This window comes from Rana temporaria, chromosome 1 (genome assembly GCF_905171775.1).
Source record: "Rana temporaria chromosome 1, aRanTem1.1, whole genome shotgun sequence".
Taxonomy (NCBI): Eukaryota; Metazoa; Chordata; class Amphibia; order Anura; family Ranidae; genus Rana; species Rana temporaria.
This window is the reverse complement of record NC_053489.1, coordinates 446427493-446443729: the sequence shown is the minus strand read 5'-3', so window position 1 is coordinate 446443729 and position 16237 is coordinate 446427493. Positions and strand designations below refer to the sequence as shown.

The 16237-nt window shown below is 42.4% G+C and overlaps 1 protein-coding gene and 1 long non-coding RNA gene across 5 annotated transcripts in view; one reads left to right on the top strand and one right to left on the bottom strand.

Annotated features, from left to right (window-relative positions):
• LOC120916237 overlaps positions 1-16237 on the top strand; it is an 80395-nt gene that overhangs the window by 4538 nt on the left and 59620 nt on the right. The window lies entirely within an intron of this gene.
• LOC120916219 (rho guanine nucleotide exchange factor 18-like) overlaps positions 149-16237 on the bottom strand; it is a 144711-nt gene continuing 128622 nt past the window's right edge. For all 3 annotated transcript variants that reach the window (XM_040327082.1, XM_040327088.1, XM_040327097.1), the window contains one exon: positions 149-1029. In XM_040327082.1, coding sequence (XP_040183016.1) covers positions 862-1029 — 168 coding nt within the window. In that variant the 3' untranslated portion in view covers positions 149-861. The remainder of the gene's footprint in view (positions 1030-16237) is intronic.

Genomic DNA, 16237 nt, shown 5'->3' with positions numbered 1-16237 from the left:
AGCCGTCGTATCTTAGATATGTTTAAGCGTATCTCTGTTTGAGCATACGCTTAAACATAAGTCGGCGTAGATTCTGAGTTAGGTCGGCTTATCTACTGATAAGTCGGCCTAACTCTTACTGAATCTACCTAAATGGCTCTTGCTGTTGTCTCTGAGCCTTTGGAATGCATGACGGTAAAAAACCTTCAACCTTTAGAACCACTTTTTCATTAAATAGGGGACAAAAAGTCCCCAATGTGATGATTTTTTGGTGACAGGTTCTCTGTAATGAGACCCCAGAGGTCTAAAAGACTCCTGATGCCTCACCTGTTCTCTAATAAAGCTAATGAAATGCAGATTCCATCAGCTTCTGCCCCAGCCATACAGGCAATAAGAATGGGAGGAGAACAGACAGAGGCTGCTGTTACCAGGGGTGTTTGGAAGCGATTGGGCAGCTTACTAGCCACTGAATCATTTCCATCTGACAGCCAGCAGTCTGCTTGTCAGATATACACACTCTCAGTGATTGCAGACATATTAAAAGTAATCTAAAAATCCAGTCGTACATCTTGAACTTTTCTACAAAGATTAATATCCCTTCTTTCTACACAGATGACCAATACATGTGTTAACTGTGAAGCAGAGAATCTTTTGTCATGTTTCATCGACAGCGTCACATAACATCTCAGCTTTAAAAATAGTGTTTTGTTGCTCAAGAGATGGCTCATGCTGATTAAACATTGTTTTTCCTAAATCTTCTCCTGCAGTGAGATAATGAGTTTAGTAATAACCTTGCTTTCATGCTTTGAAGCATTAAGAACAGAGACTAAAAAAAATAAGGCAATGTGAACGTGGCATCCCCTCCAACCAAAGAAGCAGTGCCTACTCACGCATGCATTGCAGTCCACGCGCATTTACAAGTGCCTTGGTGCATAAAGTGCATTTGGCGTGATTTGAGAAGCAGCCTGGCTCCAGCTCATGCCCATTGACATTCATCAACTTGTCCTTTGGTTCTCTGCCCTTTTCTTTCAGCTGCTCTTTTATCTTACCCTAGAAGACAACATAAAGATCAAAAATAAATTGTTACCAACATTTTAACATTTCTGTAAAATTACTATTGAGACTATGGTAATACGCATTATTCATGACACATTTAGTATTTAATAAACAGCATATTATTTTGGAACAAGATACAGTTAAAACTACATCGGCAATCACTTATTTTACTGGCCCTGCTATATATACCTGATATCCTTGGAAAAATTGTGGCTGCACCCACCATGACTGCCATATTGTGCAACGAGCACAGAGCAAAAAAGGGTCCCAATTCCTGATGGAAACTGGGGTTTTGCCTGTTTTTAAAAAAAAAGGAGGTCGGTTGCATCAGAGTTTCCTAAAATACTCTGAGTAGTCGATCGCGGTGGGGGTCGGTGAGGGTTGCTGCGGGGAGGGAGGTAAGTTGGAGGTCCTTGGAGGCCCCCCTTCCTTCGTGCGCGCCCGGCCGGCTTTCCCTTATAACTTGCACAGTGTAAGTGGTTTAATTGTTGTCCGTCGGATCGGTCGGGTCGGCCTCCGGTCCCTGGCCCCTCCCTGGGGCACCGGGGAATCCCCCCTTTTTATTACCTGGTTAGATGATTGTGTGCCACCTCTATATTTTAAGCCACGAATTTATGTGTACTGTATGGGGGAGGTGGCCCTCGTCTTGGGACCGCTACCTGGTTCCCCAGTTCGTTAGTGATAATGGTATAGCCACCAAGTCCCGGGGAGACTATGTGCCCCCCCTGTTTTTCTCTTTTGTTTCTTGTTTTTTTTCTGCATTTCTGTTATGTTGGTAAAAACGAAAACGGATGGCTTATTGTCTGATGTGAGATGCTTATGACAACACATGTTGTGATGTATTACCATGCCGTCCACAAATAAAGATTTTACAAAAAAAAATACTCTGAGTAGGTGCTTTTTCCCAACATGGCAGTGCTAGAAATTAAATACTGTAGCTGCTGACTTTTAATATAAGGACACTTACCTGTCCCGAGATCCAGTGACATTCTCGCCTGATCCGATTCTTTAATCAGCTTCGGGTGCAGGTTCCTGCATCTTGGGTAAGGTTCACAGCCAGTTTTGCTACTGCTCATGTGTGAGCCATGCTGAGCTTTGGGAATGGTCCTGCAGTCTTCTTGGACCTGTGATGTGTCCCAGAAGGCTGCGGGGGAAAGGTGGAGAGGGCCGAACCAGGTACCCACTCCACCCCAAAAAGTGGCAGTGGAAGGGAAGGATGCAAACAAGCAGAACTTCCTCTTTTGGGTGAAGTTCCGCTTCAAGCAACATACCTACAAGCCTCAGCATTGTCAACTGAGGTGAGCAGGGGTTCCTAAGCCTATGCAAATACCAACTTGGCAATGAATCGATCTGACACCTAATTGTGCTGGTCATCTGACCTTTTTCCAATACGGGTGTACTTAAACACAAGGGCCCGGATTCAGATACATTGGAGTATCTATCGGCGGGGCGTAACGTATCTCAGTTCCGTATTCAGAAAGAACTTGCACCCTAAGTTACGGCGGCCTAATGTATGGGGTCCGGCGTAAGCCCGCCTAATTCAAATCTGGATGATGTGGGCGTGTTTTATGTAAATTTCATGTGACCTCGCGTATTTTAGATTTTTTACGAAAGGCGGATGCGCCGTTCGTGAAAGAATCCCAGTGCGCATGCTCGAAATTATGCCGCAAATCATCATTTCTTTAGACGCGAACGTAACTTACGTACAGCCCTATTCGCGAACGACTTTCGCAAACAACGTAACATTTTCAAAATTCGACGCGGGAACGACGTCCATACTTCACATAGGATACCCCTCATATAGCAGGGGTAACTTTACGCCGGAAACAGCCTAACGAAAACGACGTAAAAAAATGCACCGGGCGGACGTACGTTTCTGAATCGGCGTATCTACCTAATTTGCATATTCAACACGGAAATCTACGGAAGCGCCACCTAGCGGCCAGCGTAAATATGCAGCCTAAGATACGACGGTGTAAGAGCCTTACGCCGGCCGTATCTTAGTAAAATTCTGGCGTATTTTGCTTTCTGAATACAGAAAGAAGATACGCCGGCGCTTCGTAGCACTTACGCGGCGTATCAATAGATACACCGGCGTAAAGGCTATCTGAATCCGGGCCAAGGATTGAAGTTTTTTAATCCTCCCTTCCTTCTGTTCTGGCTCCCCCACAAAACTTTCCTCCTTTCCGTTTGGTGGTACCCATTAATCTACCTCATCATCCACCCCCTCCCTCATGACTGGAGCCCACCTTCTAGTAAGCTCCAGTTTCTGGAACAGCAGTGCTTCATGCAAATCCATATCTGATGTCCCCTTCCTCAATGATCATGGAGTTATTTTCCTTATCCTCAACAGTAGGAATGCTTGCACATGACCAAGATCATCCTCTTGCAGCAAGTCAGTGACCTTGTGATCAAATAATTCAATGACTCCTCGTAATTGGTTTGCAGGACTATGCCAGGATTAGCAAAGGAGGAGGAAGAAAAGGGCGCATTGGCAGCAGTTGACATTTTTAATAAAGGCAATTATCTAAATGTAATGGCAATAAGGGAAATATGTTGTGTTTTGGTATGCATTACTTTACTGGACAAATGTGCAATGGTCTGCTGCAAACACAAGTCAACTTTGCCTGTGTCTATAACAAGTGTACATTGTGGCCCCCAATATAAAAAATTAGTTCTGGCAAAAGAAAATTTACCTTTACCGTAAAAATGAACACTAAAATACTAAACCCAACCCATTTTTTAAAAAGAATAAGACAAAGACTTTAATTAAGGGGGCCCAGAAACTAAACGGCAACTGCAATTGTTGTCGAGACACATTCTTTGCTACTGGCACTCCAAGATGAGCATGCACTGTGGGGCTAATTATTTTACAAACATGTATTTTGTTCCTGAAAGACGTCCTTGTACTATCAGAGATATCAGACATTTTTCTTTCATTCTCATTGTACATCAGTGGAAGTGGCTGAATGCAGATCAGAAGCAGGTGCTGGGCACTGAAATGCAAAGCCCCTGTAGAGACATAAAATCTCAGCTGAACCTCTAGCAAATGCAGCAGCTCCGCTGCACAGTATTCAGTATGCCATTGTGCCCCATCATGTATCTGGGAGTTCTCCACATGAAAAACATCTCTTTTGTTAACCAGGCTAGTAAAATCACTTCTATTGGGTTTTTCTATACCCATTCACTTGTTGACTGGGCTGTTGGAGACATACAGTCCTTACAGCAGTGCATCCACAGTCTTTCCCTTTGCCCACTATTACCGTTGATTCTTCTGCAGCAAGATCGGGAGTTTTTTGTTTTGTAAAGAAGTAAGGTGAGATTTTGCCCCCTAATTTTCTATAGAACTGCTACTTGACACAACATCTCTCAAAGATGGATATAAAAATGGTATAGTTGCGCTAAGTAATAAAATCTGACTAAGTGTGTAGACCAAATTATTGAAATGTAAAGGAAGGTGCTAATAGTGACAAAATTCACCATACATAAATGTGCAACACAACACCATGGATATTAAATTTATGAGTGCAGAAAAAACTACAAAACGGTATGATGTCTCAAAAACATATATAATCATAGCAAGTGTCCATGTGTCCCCCAGCCTTGAATTTTTTTGAAGGCCTTCTCCTTTTGCGTTTATATGCATTTTTACATTAGAGTTAAGCCATCCAGGACTTTTGTTCGCTCTTTTAAATGCATTTCCCAATGAGATGCCCTTATGTAATGTGCTCTTAAAGCAAATCCATCTCTCCTCCGTGTTCTTTTTTTTTTCTCTAAGATTTTATCCCAATTTATATCTTCCAGCAAGGTTTCGCACTAGGATTCAGTGCTTGGTCATAGCTGTGACTAAGCACTGAACCCTAGTGCGAAACGTGTCGGCTATATACCCCACTGCTTGCTGTGCTTTGTAGTGCTTTTTTCCTTTTTACCATTAAAGGCTACCTTTTTAAGTTTTTTTTTTTTTTTTTTTTTTGGTGTGCGGCTGTCCATATCTCCTCTTAAGTTTTGCTTCGTGCATTGCCGGCACCCATTTGTTCCTGAGAGGACACTGATTGCACAGTGCACTCACCTGGAGCGGCAGTTTTCTCCTTCCCAAGGTTTGTAGTTTAGGGAAGTTGGCTTTTGCAATTCAGTGTCTTTGTGTTTCCTATTTGTGTGATTTATACTGAAGCCAATTGCCCTGTGATCGCTATTTCCTAAATTGCCCCGTATTTCCACATCCGTGATCAGGGTTGTATTGTTGGTAATCAGTAGATCTAGTAAAGCCTTGTTTATAGTTGGTGTGTCTACAATCTGACCCATGAAATTGTCCTGCAAGTCATTTAGGAACTGGCGAGCCTTAGACGAAGGCATGGGTAACTCCGCCCAGTGTATGTCTGGATAATTAAAATCCCCCATTGTAATAAATTGTAATAGGAGGTGCATCTCCCCTTCCTCCCTCAGGTTAGGGGGCCTATTGCATACTCCCAGTATTTTCCCCTTAGCTTCATCCCTTTTGGAGCTCTACCTATAAGGATTCCACCTCCTCCCTAGCTCCCTTATTGATGTCATCTCTCACATTCAATTGTACATTATTCTTGATATATAGATAGGCATACCCCTCCCCCTTTTTTACCAGCTCTATCCCTGCAATAAAGGGAATATCCTTGAATGGTTGCCAGCCAATCACGAGAGCTGTTGAACCAGTTATAACTATAAATAGAGAGCAGTCCTATGGCCACATCCATTTCAAATATTGATAAGAGAGAAAAAAGGGCAGGATTTAGTTATTCTCTTCAGATGGCCTTAAAGTGGAGGTTCCCAATAAAAAAAAATTCTAACAATAAATTCTGAAGACCGATTACACTGCGGGTAGGCTGGGGTTTTTTTTTTTTTTTTGTACATACCTCGATATCGCCGTTTCATCCCTCGACTTCCGGGTATGATTCTTGTGGGGCTGGGCATTCCTAGTTGATTGACGTTCCTCCGACCGGCGCAAACTGCGCGTCACGACTTTCCGACAGAAGCCGAACGTCATTGCGCAGGCGCCGTATAGAGTCGGCTCTATACGGCGCCTGCGCAGCGACGTTCGGCTTCTTTCGGAAAGTCGTGACGTCAAGTATGCGCCGGTCGGAGGAACGTCAATCAACTAGGAACGCCCAGCCCCACAAGAATCATACCCGGAAGCCGAGGGATGAAACGACGATATCGAGGTATGTACGGAAAAAAAAAAACAGCCTACCCGCAGTGTAATCGGTCTTCAGAATTTATTGTTAGAATTTTTTTTTAGGGGGAACCACCCCTTTAAGGAGTTTGTTACTCTCCGAAAATACCTACCAATTGCAGGTTGGGTTGTTCATTGCTTATGAAAATATGGTTCTGCTGAGCCAACAAATGGATACATATATTATATGAACACCACTACTATTGTTAAATGGTAACCTGTTAGGTTTGTGTCCATACCACCCCCCGTCCTCCCCTTCTTTTTGTTTTCTGGTATGTTTTTTGGTTTTCTCCTTATCTACTTTGGAGTTATACTAAAGTACAAATATATACTTGAAGTGGTGCTTTTGGGTAGTAAGTATATATATATATATATATATATATATATATATATATATATATATATATATATATATATATATATGTGTTTGCATTCTGTTATTTAAAATATCACTAGATCAACTACATGATGGTAATATGTAGGGATGAGCTTCGTATTCGAGTCAAACTCATGTTCGACTCGAACATCGTATGTTCGATCGTTCGTCGAATTACGAAAGTTTGGGCCGTTCGCGACAAATTCCAGTTACGTTTCACAGCCCATAATTCACTGCGGCATCGTAGTGCATTGCTGGCTGATGATTGGCCAAGCATGCACTATGACCTGCATGTGTTGCGGAGGTTAAGAGAGAACAGAGAGAGTGTCATTTTTTGCAGGTAGATAGAGAAGGCAGGCAGGCAGGCTAGTCAGTTAAATTTACAGTGTGTAGAGGATATACAGTCCTGATCAAAAGTTTAAGACCTCTTGAAAAATGGCAAAAAATCATATTTTACATTGTTGGATCTTAACAAGGTTCCAAGTAGAGCTTCAACATGCAACAAGAAGAAATGAGAGTGAGACAAAACATTTTTTGAGCATTCAATTTAATGAAAACTACGAATAAACTGAAAGAGACTGTTTTTCAGCTGGTCAAAAGTTTAGGACCACACCTCCAAAAAACCCTAACCCCCCCCCCCCCCCCAAAAAAAAACAGAAATCCAACTTCCAAACATGAACTCCGTAATGAGTAGCTCCGCCGTTATTGTTGATCACTTCAAAAATTTGTTTCGGCATGCTTGATGCAAGCGTTTCCATGAGGTGAGTGGGAACATTTCTCCAAGTGGTGAAGACAGCTGCACAAAGGCCATCTACTGTCTGGAACTGTTGTCCATTTTTGTAAACTTCCCTTGCCATCCATCCCCAAAGGTTCTCAATTGAATTTAGATCAGGGAAACGTGCAGGATGGGCCAAAAGAGTGATTTTATTCTCCTGGAAGAAGTCCCTTCTCATGCGGGCATTGTGTACTGTAGCGTTGTCCTGTTGAAAAACCCAGTCGTTACCACACAGACGAGGGCCCTCAGTCATGAGGAATGCTCTCTGCAACATCTGGACATAGCCAGCGGCCGTTTGACGCCCCTGCACTTCCTGAAGCTCAATTGTTCCACTGAAGGAAAAAGCACCCCAGACCATTATGGCGCCCCCTCCACTGTGGCGCGTAGAAAACATCTCAGGTGGGATCTGCTTGTCATGCCAGTAACGTTGGAAACCATCAGGACCATCAAGGTTATATTTTTACTCATCAGAGAATAAAACTTTCTTCCACCTTTGAATGTCCCATGTTTGGTGCTCTCTTGCAAAGTCCAAACGAGCAGTTCTGTGGCGTTCAAGGAGACAAGGTTTTTGAAGAAGTTTTTTGTTTTTGAAGCCCTTCAGTCACAGATGCCGTCTGATGCTTATGGGGCTGCAGTCAGCACTAGTAAGGGCCTTAATTTGGGTCGAGGATCGTCCAGTGTCTTGACGGACAGCCAATTGGATCCTCCGGCTCAGTGCTAGTGAAATTTTTGTTGGGGTCTTCCACTTGACTTGTTCCATAACCCTCAGGATCATTTAAGAAATTCCAAATGACTGTCTTACTGCGTCCCACCTCAGCAGCGATGGCGCGCTGTGAAAGACCCTGCTTATGCAGTTCAGCAACCCGACCACGTTCAAAAAGGGAGAGTTTTTTTGCCTTTGCCATCACAACGTGTGACTACCTGACAGAACATGACAATGAATCCACATCTTTGCACAGATTTGGCCTTTGTGGTCCTAAACTTTTTATCAGCTGAAAAACAGCCTGTTTCAGTTTAATCGTTATTTTCAATTAATTGAATGCTCAAAAAATGTGTTGTCCCACTCTCATTTCTTCTTGTTGCATGTTGAAGCTCTACTTGGAACCTTGTTAAGATCCAACAATGTAAAATATGATTTTTTGCCATTTTTCAAGTGGTCTTAAACTTTTGATCAGGACTGTATATGCATCCCAGGTGTTGTGTGTGTGTGTGTGTGTGTGTGTGTGTGTGTGTGTGTGTGTGTGTGTGTGTGTGTATATATTTATACACCGTATACTTTAGCTAGATCAGCTTTTCCTAATTTACTGGCAGGCAGGTGATTGTGCTAGCTGCAGTATTCTCACGTGGTGTATTGCCTGTGTCCTCTGCAGTGTGCAACATAAAGCTACTTGGTGTGTACTGCCCGTGTCCTCTGCAGTGTGCACCTAAAGCTACGTGGTGTGTACTGTCTGTGTCTGTGCTGTACTGTCTGTCTCAGTGATTTTCATCCATATTGCAGGGACCAGACATTACATTAAAGCCGCAAGCAGTTTTAAATTACTTTTTTCTTATAGTAATCTCATTTTGTGCAGGGACAGTTCTAAACACGTGCCACTTCACAGGCATACTATAGACACCCAGCAGGTACAATATTTAACCACTTAAGACCAGGACCTTTAGGCAGCTAAAGGACCCGGCCAGGTTTTGCGATTCGGCACTGTGTCGCTTTAACAGACAATTGCGCAGTCGTGCGACGTGGCTCCCAAACAAAATTGGTGTCCTTTTTTTTCCCCACAAATAGAGCTTTCTTTTGGTGATATTTGATCCCCTCTGCGGTTTTTATTTTTTGCACTATAAAAATAGAGCGACAATTTTGAAAAAAAATGCAATATTTTTTACTTTTTGCTATAATAAATATCACCCAAAAATATATAAAAAAAATAATAATTTTTCCTCAGTTTAGGCCGATAAGTATTCTTCTACCTATTTTTGGTAAAAAAAATCGCAATAAGCGTTTATCGGTTGGTTTGCGCAAAATTTATAGCGTTTACAAAATAGGGGATAGTTTTATTGCATTTTTTTTTAAAAATTTTTTTTTTACTACTAATGGCGGCGATCAGCGATTTTTTTTCTTTCATGACTGCGACATTATGGCGGACACTTCGGACAATTTTGACACATTTTTGGGACCATTGTCATTTTCACAGCAAAAAATGCATTTAAACTGCATTGTTTACTGTGAAAATGACAATTGCAGTTTGGGAGTTAACCACAAGGGGGCACTGATGGGGTTATGTATGACCTAATATGTGTTTCTAACTGTAGGGGGGTGTGGCTGTAAGTGTGACATCATCGATTGTGTATCCCTATAAAAAGGGATCACACGATCGATGATGGCGCCACAGTGAAGAACGGGGAAGCTGTGTTTACACATAGCTCTCCCCATTCTTCAGCTCCGGGGACCGATCGCAGGACTCCAGTGGCGATCGGGTCTGCGGGTCCCTCGGTCCCGAAGCTTCAGACCGGGTTGCGGGCGCGTGCCCGCGACTCACGGCTGGGCACTAGCAGAGGACGTACCTGTACGTGCCCAGCCGTGCCATTCTGCCGACGTAAATGTGCAGGAGGCGGTCCTTAAGCGGTTAAAGGACCATATTGCTGGTCAAAGATCAGAGCAATTTTTGCGATTCGGCACTGTGTTGCTTTAACTGACAATTGCGCGGTCGTGCGATGTGGCTCCCAAACAAAATCTGCGTCCTTTTTTTCCCACAAATAGAGCTTTCTTTTGGTGGTATTTGATCACCTCTGTGCTTTTTAGTTTTTGCGCTATAAACAAAAATAGAGCTACAATTTTGAAAAAAAATAATATTTTTAACTTTTTGCTATAATAAATATCCCCCAAAAATATATAAAAAAACATCGCAATAAGCGTTTATTGATTGGTTTGCGCAAAAGTTATAGCGTTTACAAAATAGGGGGTAGTTTTATGGCATTTTTATTAATATTTTTTTTTTACTAGTAATGGCGGCGATCAGCGATTTTTTTATTTGTTTTTTATTTTTATTTTTGCTCAGTACTGCGACATTATGGCGGACACTTCGAACACTTTTGACACATTTTTGGGACCATTGGCAATTTTATAGCGATCAGTACTATAAAAATGCATTGGATTACTATAAAAATGCCACTGGCAGGGAAGGGATTAACACTAGGTGCGGGGAAGGGGTTAAGTATGTTCCCTGGGTGTGTTCTAACTGTAGTGGACTCACTAGGGGAAATGACTGATCGCTGTTCATACATTGTATGAACAGACGGTCAGGCATTTCTCCCCTGACAGGACCGGGAGCTGTGTGTTTACACACACAGCTCCCGGTCCTCGCTCTGTAACGAGCGATCGGCAGGTTCCCGGGGGGCGATCGCGGGAGTCGGGGGCGATCGGGGGGATGGGCCTTTGATGACAGTCCCTAAAGCTCAGCTAAAGATAAGATAAGTTATATTTGCAAAGTATACTAGTGTCCCTGGTTTGATTGAAAACGAATGTTTAAAAAGTTCACTTATCCTTTAGGGCCTGTGTTTATGGGCCTTAGTTTCCATTAGAACTGCATGTTTCCCCATAAATGTTAACAGAAATACAAAAGCAGGTTGATGGAGTATATGGGAAGGTATAATGCGCCTTTTAAGAGTTCTAAATGATCACAGAACTATCTCAACCTGATGTCAAATGCAAGTGGATTGCCCCTGAAAGCAAGCTGCATCTACACTAAGGCTGGGTTCACACTACTACACTACTTTCATCCTACTTTGCTCTGCTACATTGGTCCTACATTTATCCTACATTGGTCCTACATCCATCCTACTTTCATGAACAGGATACTACTTTGGTCCGACTTCAATGATATTCAATGGGCCTGAAGTAGGATCAATGTAGGACCAAAAGTAGTACAGGGAGCATTTTCAAAATCGGACCGACTTGTGTAGGACGCTACAAGACGCTCTCATAGGGAAACATTGAACACAGAGCAAAGTAGGATGAAAGTAGTGTAGTAGTGTGAACCCAGCCTTAACCCTAAATTAGATTTTTTTTCATTTTGCATAGAATAAGGGAGGGTTATAACCCATGTAAGGTTTATTTTTGCCATCTGTGTTAAATTGATCAGATTTCTCTTCCTTTCCTGACTTATAGCTAACACGGGAAGTGAGAAAAATACCCTTTAAAGTAAGGGAATTCCTGGTTGTCACCAGACCCATTGGAAAATATCCTCACTAGTCTTGTTCTAGGGACAATCTTAAATTTGGGACTTTCTTTTACTTTCACTTTTGTTAATAATGGTTAACAGGCCTAATTGAAAGAATACATCTCCATAACAGGGGGTTTTAATCCCTCTCCACTCTGTACAAAACAAAATAAAAAACCTTTGCCTTTACTTATACTTTAAACTACAAAAAAAAAACAATGATTTTGTATTTGTTTTACAGAACACTTAACGTGTATCCCTTACTGTTACATAGGATTTCATTATGTATGTATTAATGCTGACATCTGGTGGCAATTCCATATAACCACAGCTTGTTATTGCTATATTTGTTAATGGTATAATCCAGTTTGCCTGTATGTTGGAGCTAGTTGGTTCAGTCCTTACCAGTGCTAGTTTTGTTGATGAAAATATTCTCATAGTTTTCGTCAGCGGCGTGTTTACAGTGCTGAAAATAAAACAATTATATTCAACTTTTTCCCGATTGATGAAAACTATGACGAAAATCAATTCCAATTTTCATCAACAAATGAAAACGGAATGAAAATGTGAGGGAGTGACGTTTACCAACCTGAACTTCCACCTTCTTCAGTGCTCTGCCTGTTGTTTAAAGCCCCAGCCCCCTGAGAAGCTTCATTGGCTGAGAGACGCAGGCTCCCTCTGTCTGCCTGCTGCCTGGGAGTTCTGAAACAATGCCCTGCAAACCTTATGGTGAGTGTTTCCCCTCCCAGCAAGGTAGCAGTGCTTATCACTGTGTAAAATAACAGCCTCCCCAGACTGTCCAGTTCTCTGCAATGTGCACTCCCTTCAAGAGAAATGCTTAAATAAGGCATTATAATTAAAAAAAAAACATTTGTTTTTAGTCTACTAAAATGTACTGGAGATTTTAGTAGACTAAAATACAACGAAAACTAAAAGAAATTTAGATGACTAAAACTAAAATGGCATTTTAATCAAAAGAACATTGGTCCTTACATAGACCACTCCCTTCTTCATGTTACCTGAATAAGTTACCAACTTTCGTAGTGGGCATGACACTGGGAAGAATTTTGCCTCTTTACACTTCAAATGACCGGTGAACATACCATGTATACTGCATTTTCAAGTAAAACTAAGTTGGATTAAACTCTCATGTCATTGGAGAGTTGAGCTGTCTGTAGAGGATGCAGCAAGTGACCAAACTGGCCAAGCAGACTAAGGTCTAAAAGAGGTATGTGAATGCATAAAGCTGTGTTTGAAACAGAACAATATGGTAGACCTTAGAAGCTGACTTTTAGTCATTTTTTTTTTTTGATAATGGGTTGGAGGATATAGCACCATACACATTAGGTATGTGTAATAATGGGGTTCATTTACTAAAACTGGAGAGTGCAAAATCTGGTGCAGCTGTGCATAGTAGCCAATCGGCTTCTAACTTCAGCTTGGTCAATTAAGCTTTGACAATAAAACATGAAAGCTGATTGGTTTCTCCCCAACTTTATTAAATCGACCCCAATGTGTGCATTACCTGCAGATTACTGTTTTTGCTCATAATCCTCTGTGCTGTGTTCCCTTAACAGCTGATGGTTACTGTGCTAAACTTTTGTCCTCTGGTCCTGTGAAGGTTAACCATGACATGTCCTAATCAGGAAAGTTGCGCTGCTCGCCCACCCCCTACTCCCCCATTCATGGGACTCAGCTTACTGCACTCCCACAATTTACCATGTTCCGTGAATAGGTGAGGAGTTGATTGATGGCATCCCCTCCACCCATTCACAGAACTCGGTGCATCATGAGAGTGCAGTAAGATGAGTCCCGTGAATGGTGGAGGGGGCGGGTGAGAGGCACAACTTTCCTGATCAGGAGCTGCTGCAGTTAACATTTACAGGACCAGAAGACAGACCCTTAGGACAGTATATGGTGGCTGTAAAAAGGACACAGCATGGAGGATCTGGAGCAGAAGCAGTCATCTGCAGGTGATAGGATACACATCATTACACATAACTAATGTGTACGGAGCTGTATGCAAAGTAAAGGACTAAACTTTAATTTTAACTAATCATTTTACTAAATTTTTGGAACACTTTGCCACCTAAAATGGTAACTGGAGTTTACTATATAAGTCTTGATTATACCTCAGACAGGAGGCTCATATCTTATGCATTATCTTTCTTTAATAATGCCCATAGCAGAAATACAGTAAACATTTATTGTAACTTAAAAGAAAAAATTCAAAGAACTACCCTTCCCAGCAGTCCCTGGGCCAGTGTAGCCCCTCCCAGACCGTAGTCTATATAAGGGACTGTCTGAGGTAACCTCTTCCTCTTTCTTTCTGCTCATGGCAGAGCACACAAGATAAGTATTTCATGTACCTTTATTATTTACAAGATAGGTATTTCATGTACCTTTATTATTTACAAGATAGGTATTTCATGTACCTTTATTATTTACAGGATAGGTACTTCTTGTATCTTTATTATTTACAAGATAGGTGTTTCATGTACCTTTATTGTTTGATTGTATATATGGTCTCTGATACCGAGTGCCCCGGTGTCGGGTGATTTTGTTCAGTCTTGACTGATATGTTTGAGGTATTGTGGAACATGGGGAGTTTCCCTGGAATTCCTCCCTGATACCGAATGCCCCGGTGTCAGGTATTTTGTCAGAATTGATTGTTCTGTAGTTTTTGGAAGATTTGGAATACTGGGGGTTCTCCCTGCTATCCCCCGTTTCTGCGCTTTATTTCTGTCTGCCTGACACCGGACCGGTGTCAGGCAGATATGTTTGAGAGGCCACGTTTGTTTGTTTCCAATTTCTTTGACGTCGGAGCACTGCGGCGTCCGTGCGGGATCCGCGCTGTTTTTCATTCGCTCCCTCGGCGGGCGCCATGCCTGGGCAACTGTCCCCCCCCCCTCCCTCCCCACGCTTCCCTTCGCGCGCTCAGGTGGGGGGCGGGGTCTCCGCCGCGGCCGCTCCTCTCCTCTCTTTCGGTGCCTCTCTCGGTATCGAGAGCGAGACGGGGGAGAATGGTTCTCATCGACCGTTCCGTCCCTCACAACCTCGGGCCAATAAGAACTCCAGAGGCCGTAGTCTCGCGAGACTTCGCCTCTGGAGTTAGAATCTCCTCAGGCTCCCCTCACACCGCAGGATGTCCTTCCCAGCGGTGTCGTAGCCAGGAACCTGCTGCTGTTTCACCATGCTTTCAACCACTAGATGGCAGTACATCTTTTCAGATATATATATATATATATAAATATATATATTTCATTCCAATGAATCAATATCTAATAAATAAATTAATTAATTAATTAAATTAAATAATTTAAATAACCGAATCTACAATAAATAATTCAATATATACTCAAATTATATTTCTGGGGAATTTTTTCCCTAGAACATATACCTTATTTATCCTAATAAATAAATAATCAATATGTAGATAGATCAATAAATCAATAAATTAAATAAAGAAATTATAGCATGTTTATCTCCAGGGAATTTATTCCCTACAACATACTCCTAATAAATAATGTATTAAATAACTATCTAAGGATTGAATGAATAAATACATTTATTATTAATGATATTATTATTAATATATATTATTACTTATAATATATAACTAAATCCATTATTCAGTTTTACATATAATAAATTATAGATGGATTGTACAAATTATATATTCATTATATAAATAAATTATACAAATATGTATAAAAAATTGTATTGAATTGTACAAAGATTCTACAATTTAATGAATATCATGGCATTGTTCATGCCGGTACCCCGGATAGGGTGGACACAGTCCTAGGAGGCCAAATCTCAACAGTGTTACACAGTTGCCAAAACTGATCGGTAGACCAATCTTTACGACCATGGCGTCGGTTACCCCCGCCTGCACACCATATGCCTGGACCATCTGGCAACGGTCTACCGCCCCTGAGAAGGGCTGGGCGTTCCAAAACGCTGCCACGTTTCTGTGGCCCTTGACTCCCCGACAGGGGAAGTAAATAATATGTCCCAGGCAGTACCCTACCCGGACTGCCGACCCACTGCCCTCCCAGACTCCGACCGACCCCCGAGCCTCGGGGAGATGCACATGCAGAGGCAGCGATCCGTTAGACGGACTAAGCCAGACCCATTCGTGGACTCTTCCAGAGTTGTCCGCGGAGTCTGAGGCGGCTAACACCTTGAGTCTGAGGTTGTAGATGATGAGAATGATGATGAGTGTTAGGGCAGTGGGCACATGGCGCTCTATGACGACGCCAACCCTGTTCCCAGGGTGACACTCTATGGATTCTCGTAGAGAGCCATTATAGATCCGGGGGCGATATGCCATCCACACTCCGATGACTGGGCACCTCCACCCGAGGTGATCCAATATATCACATAATGGACCCGGAGATCGGTCGAAAAACTCACCGAATCATTTTCAGGGCGTAACCCCCTTCCTTTACCATTTATGGCTGTGCACACTCCCGAGGTGAACCCCATACCCTGGGGGTATCCCATCATACACGGGAAATCCCCCAAGCTGGGAATAGAGAGGTCCTTCGGATCATACAGACCAGGGCCTTGGATCTTTGGGACCTATCACCATCATCCCACACCTTAGTGAGCAGGCCACGCCGCTGAACAGC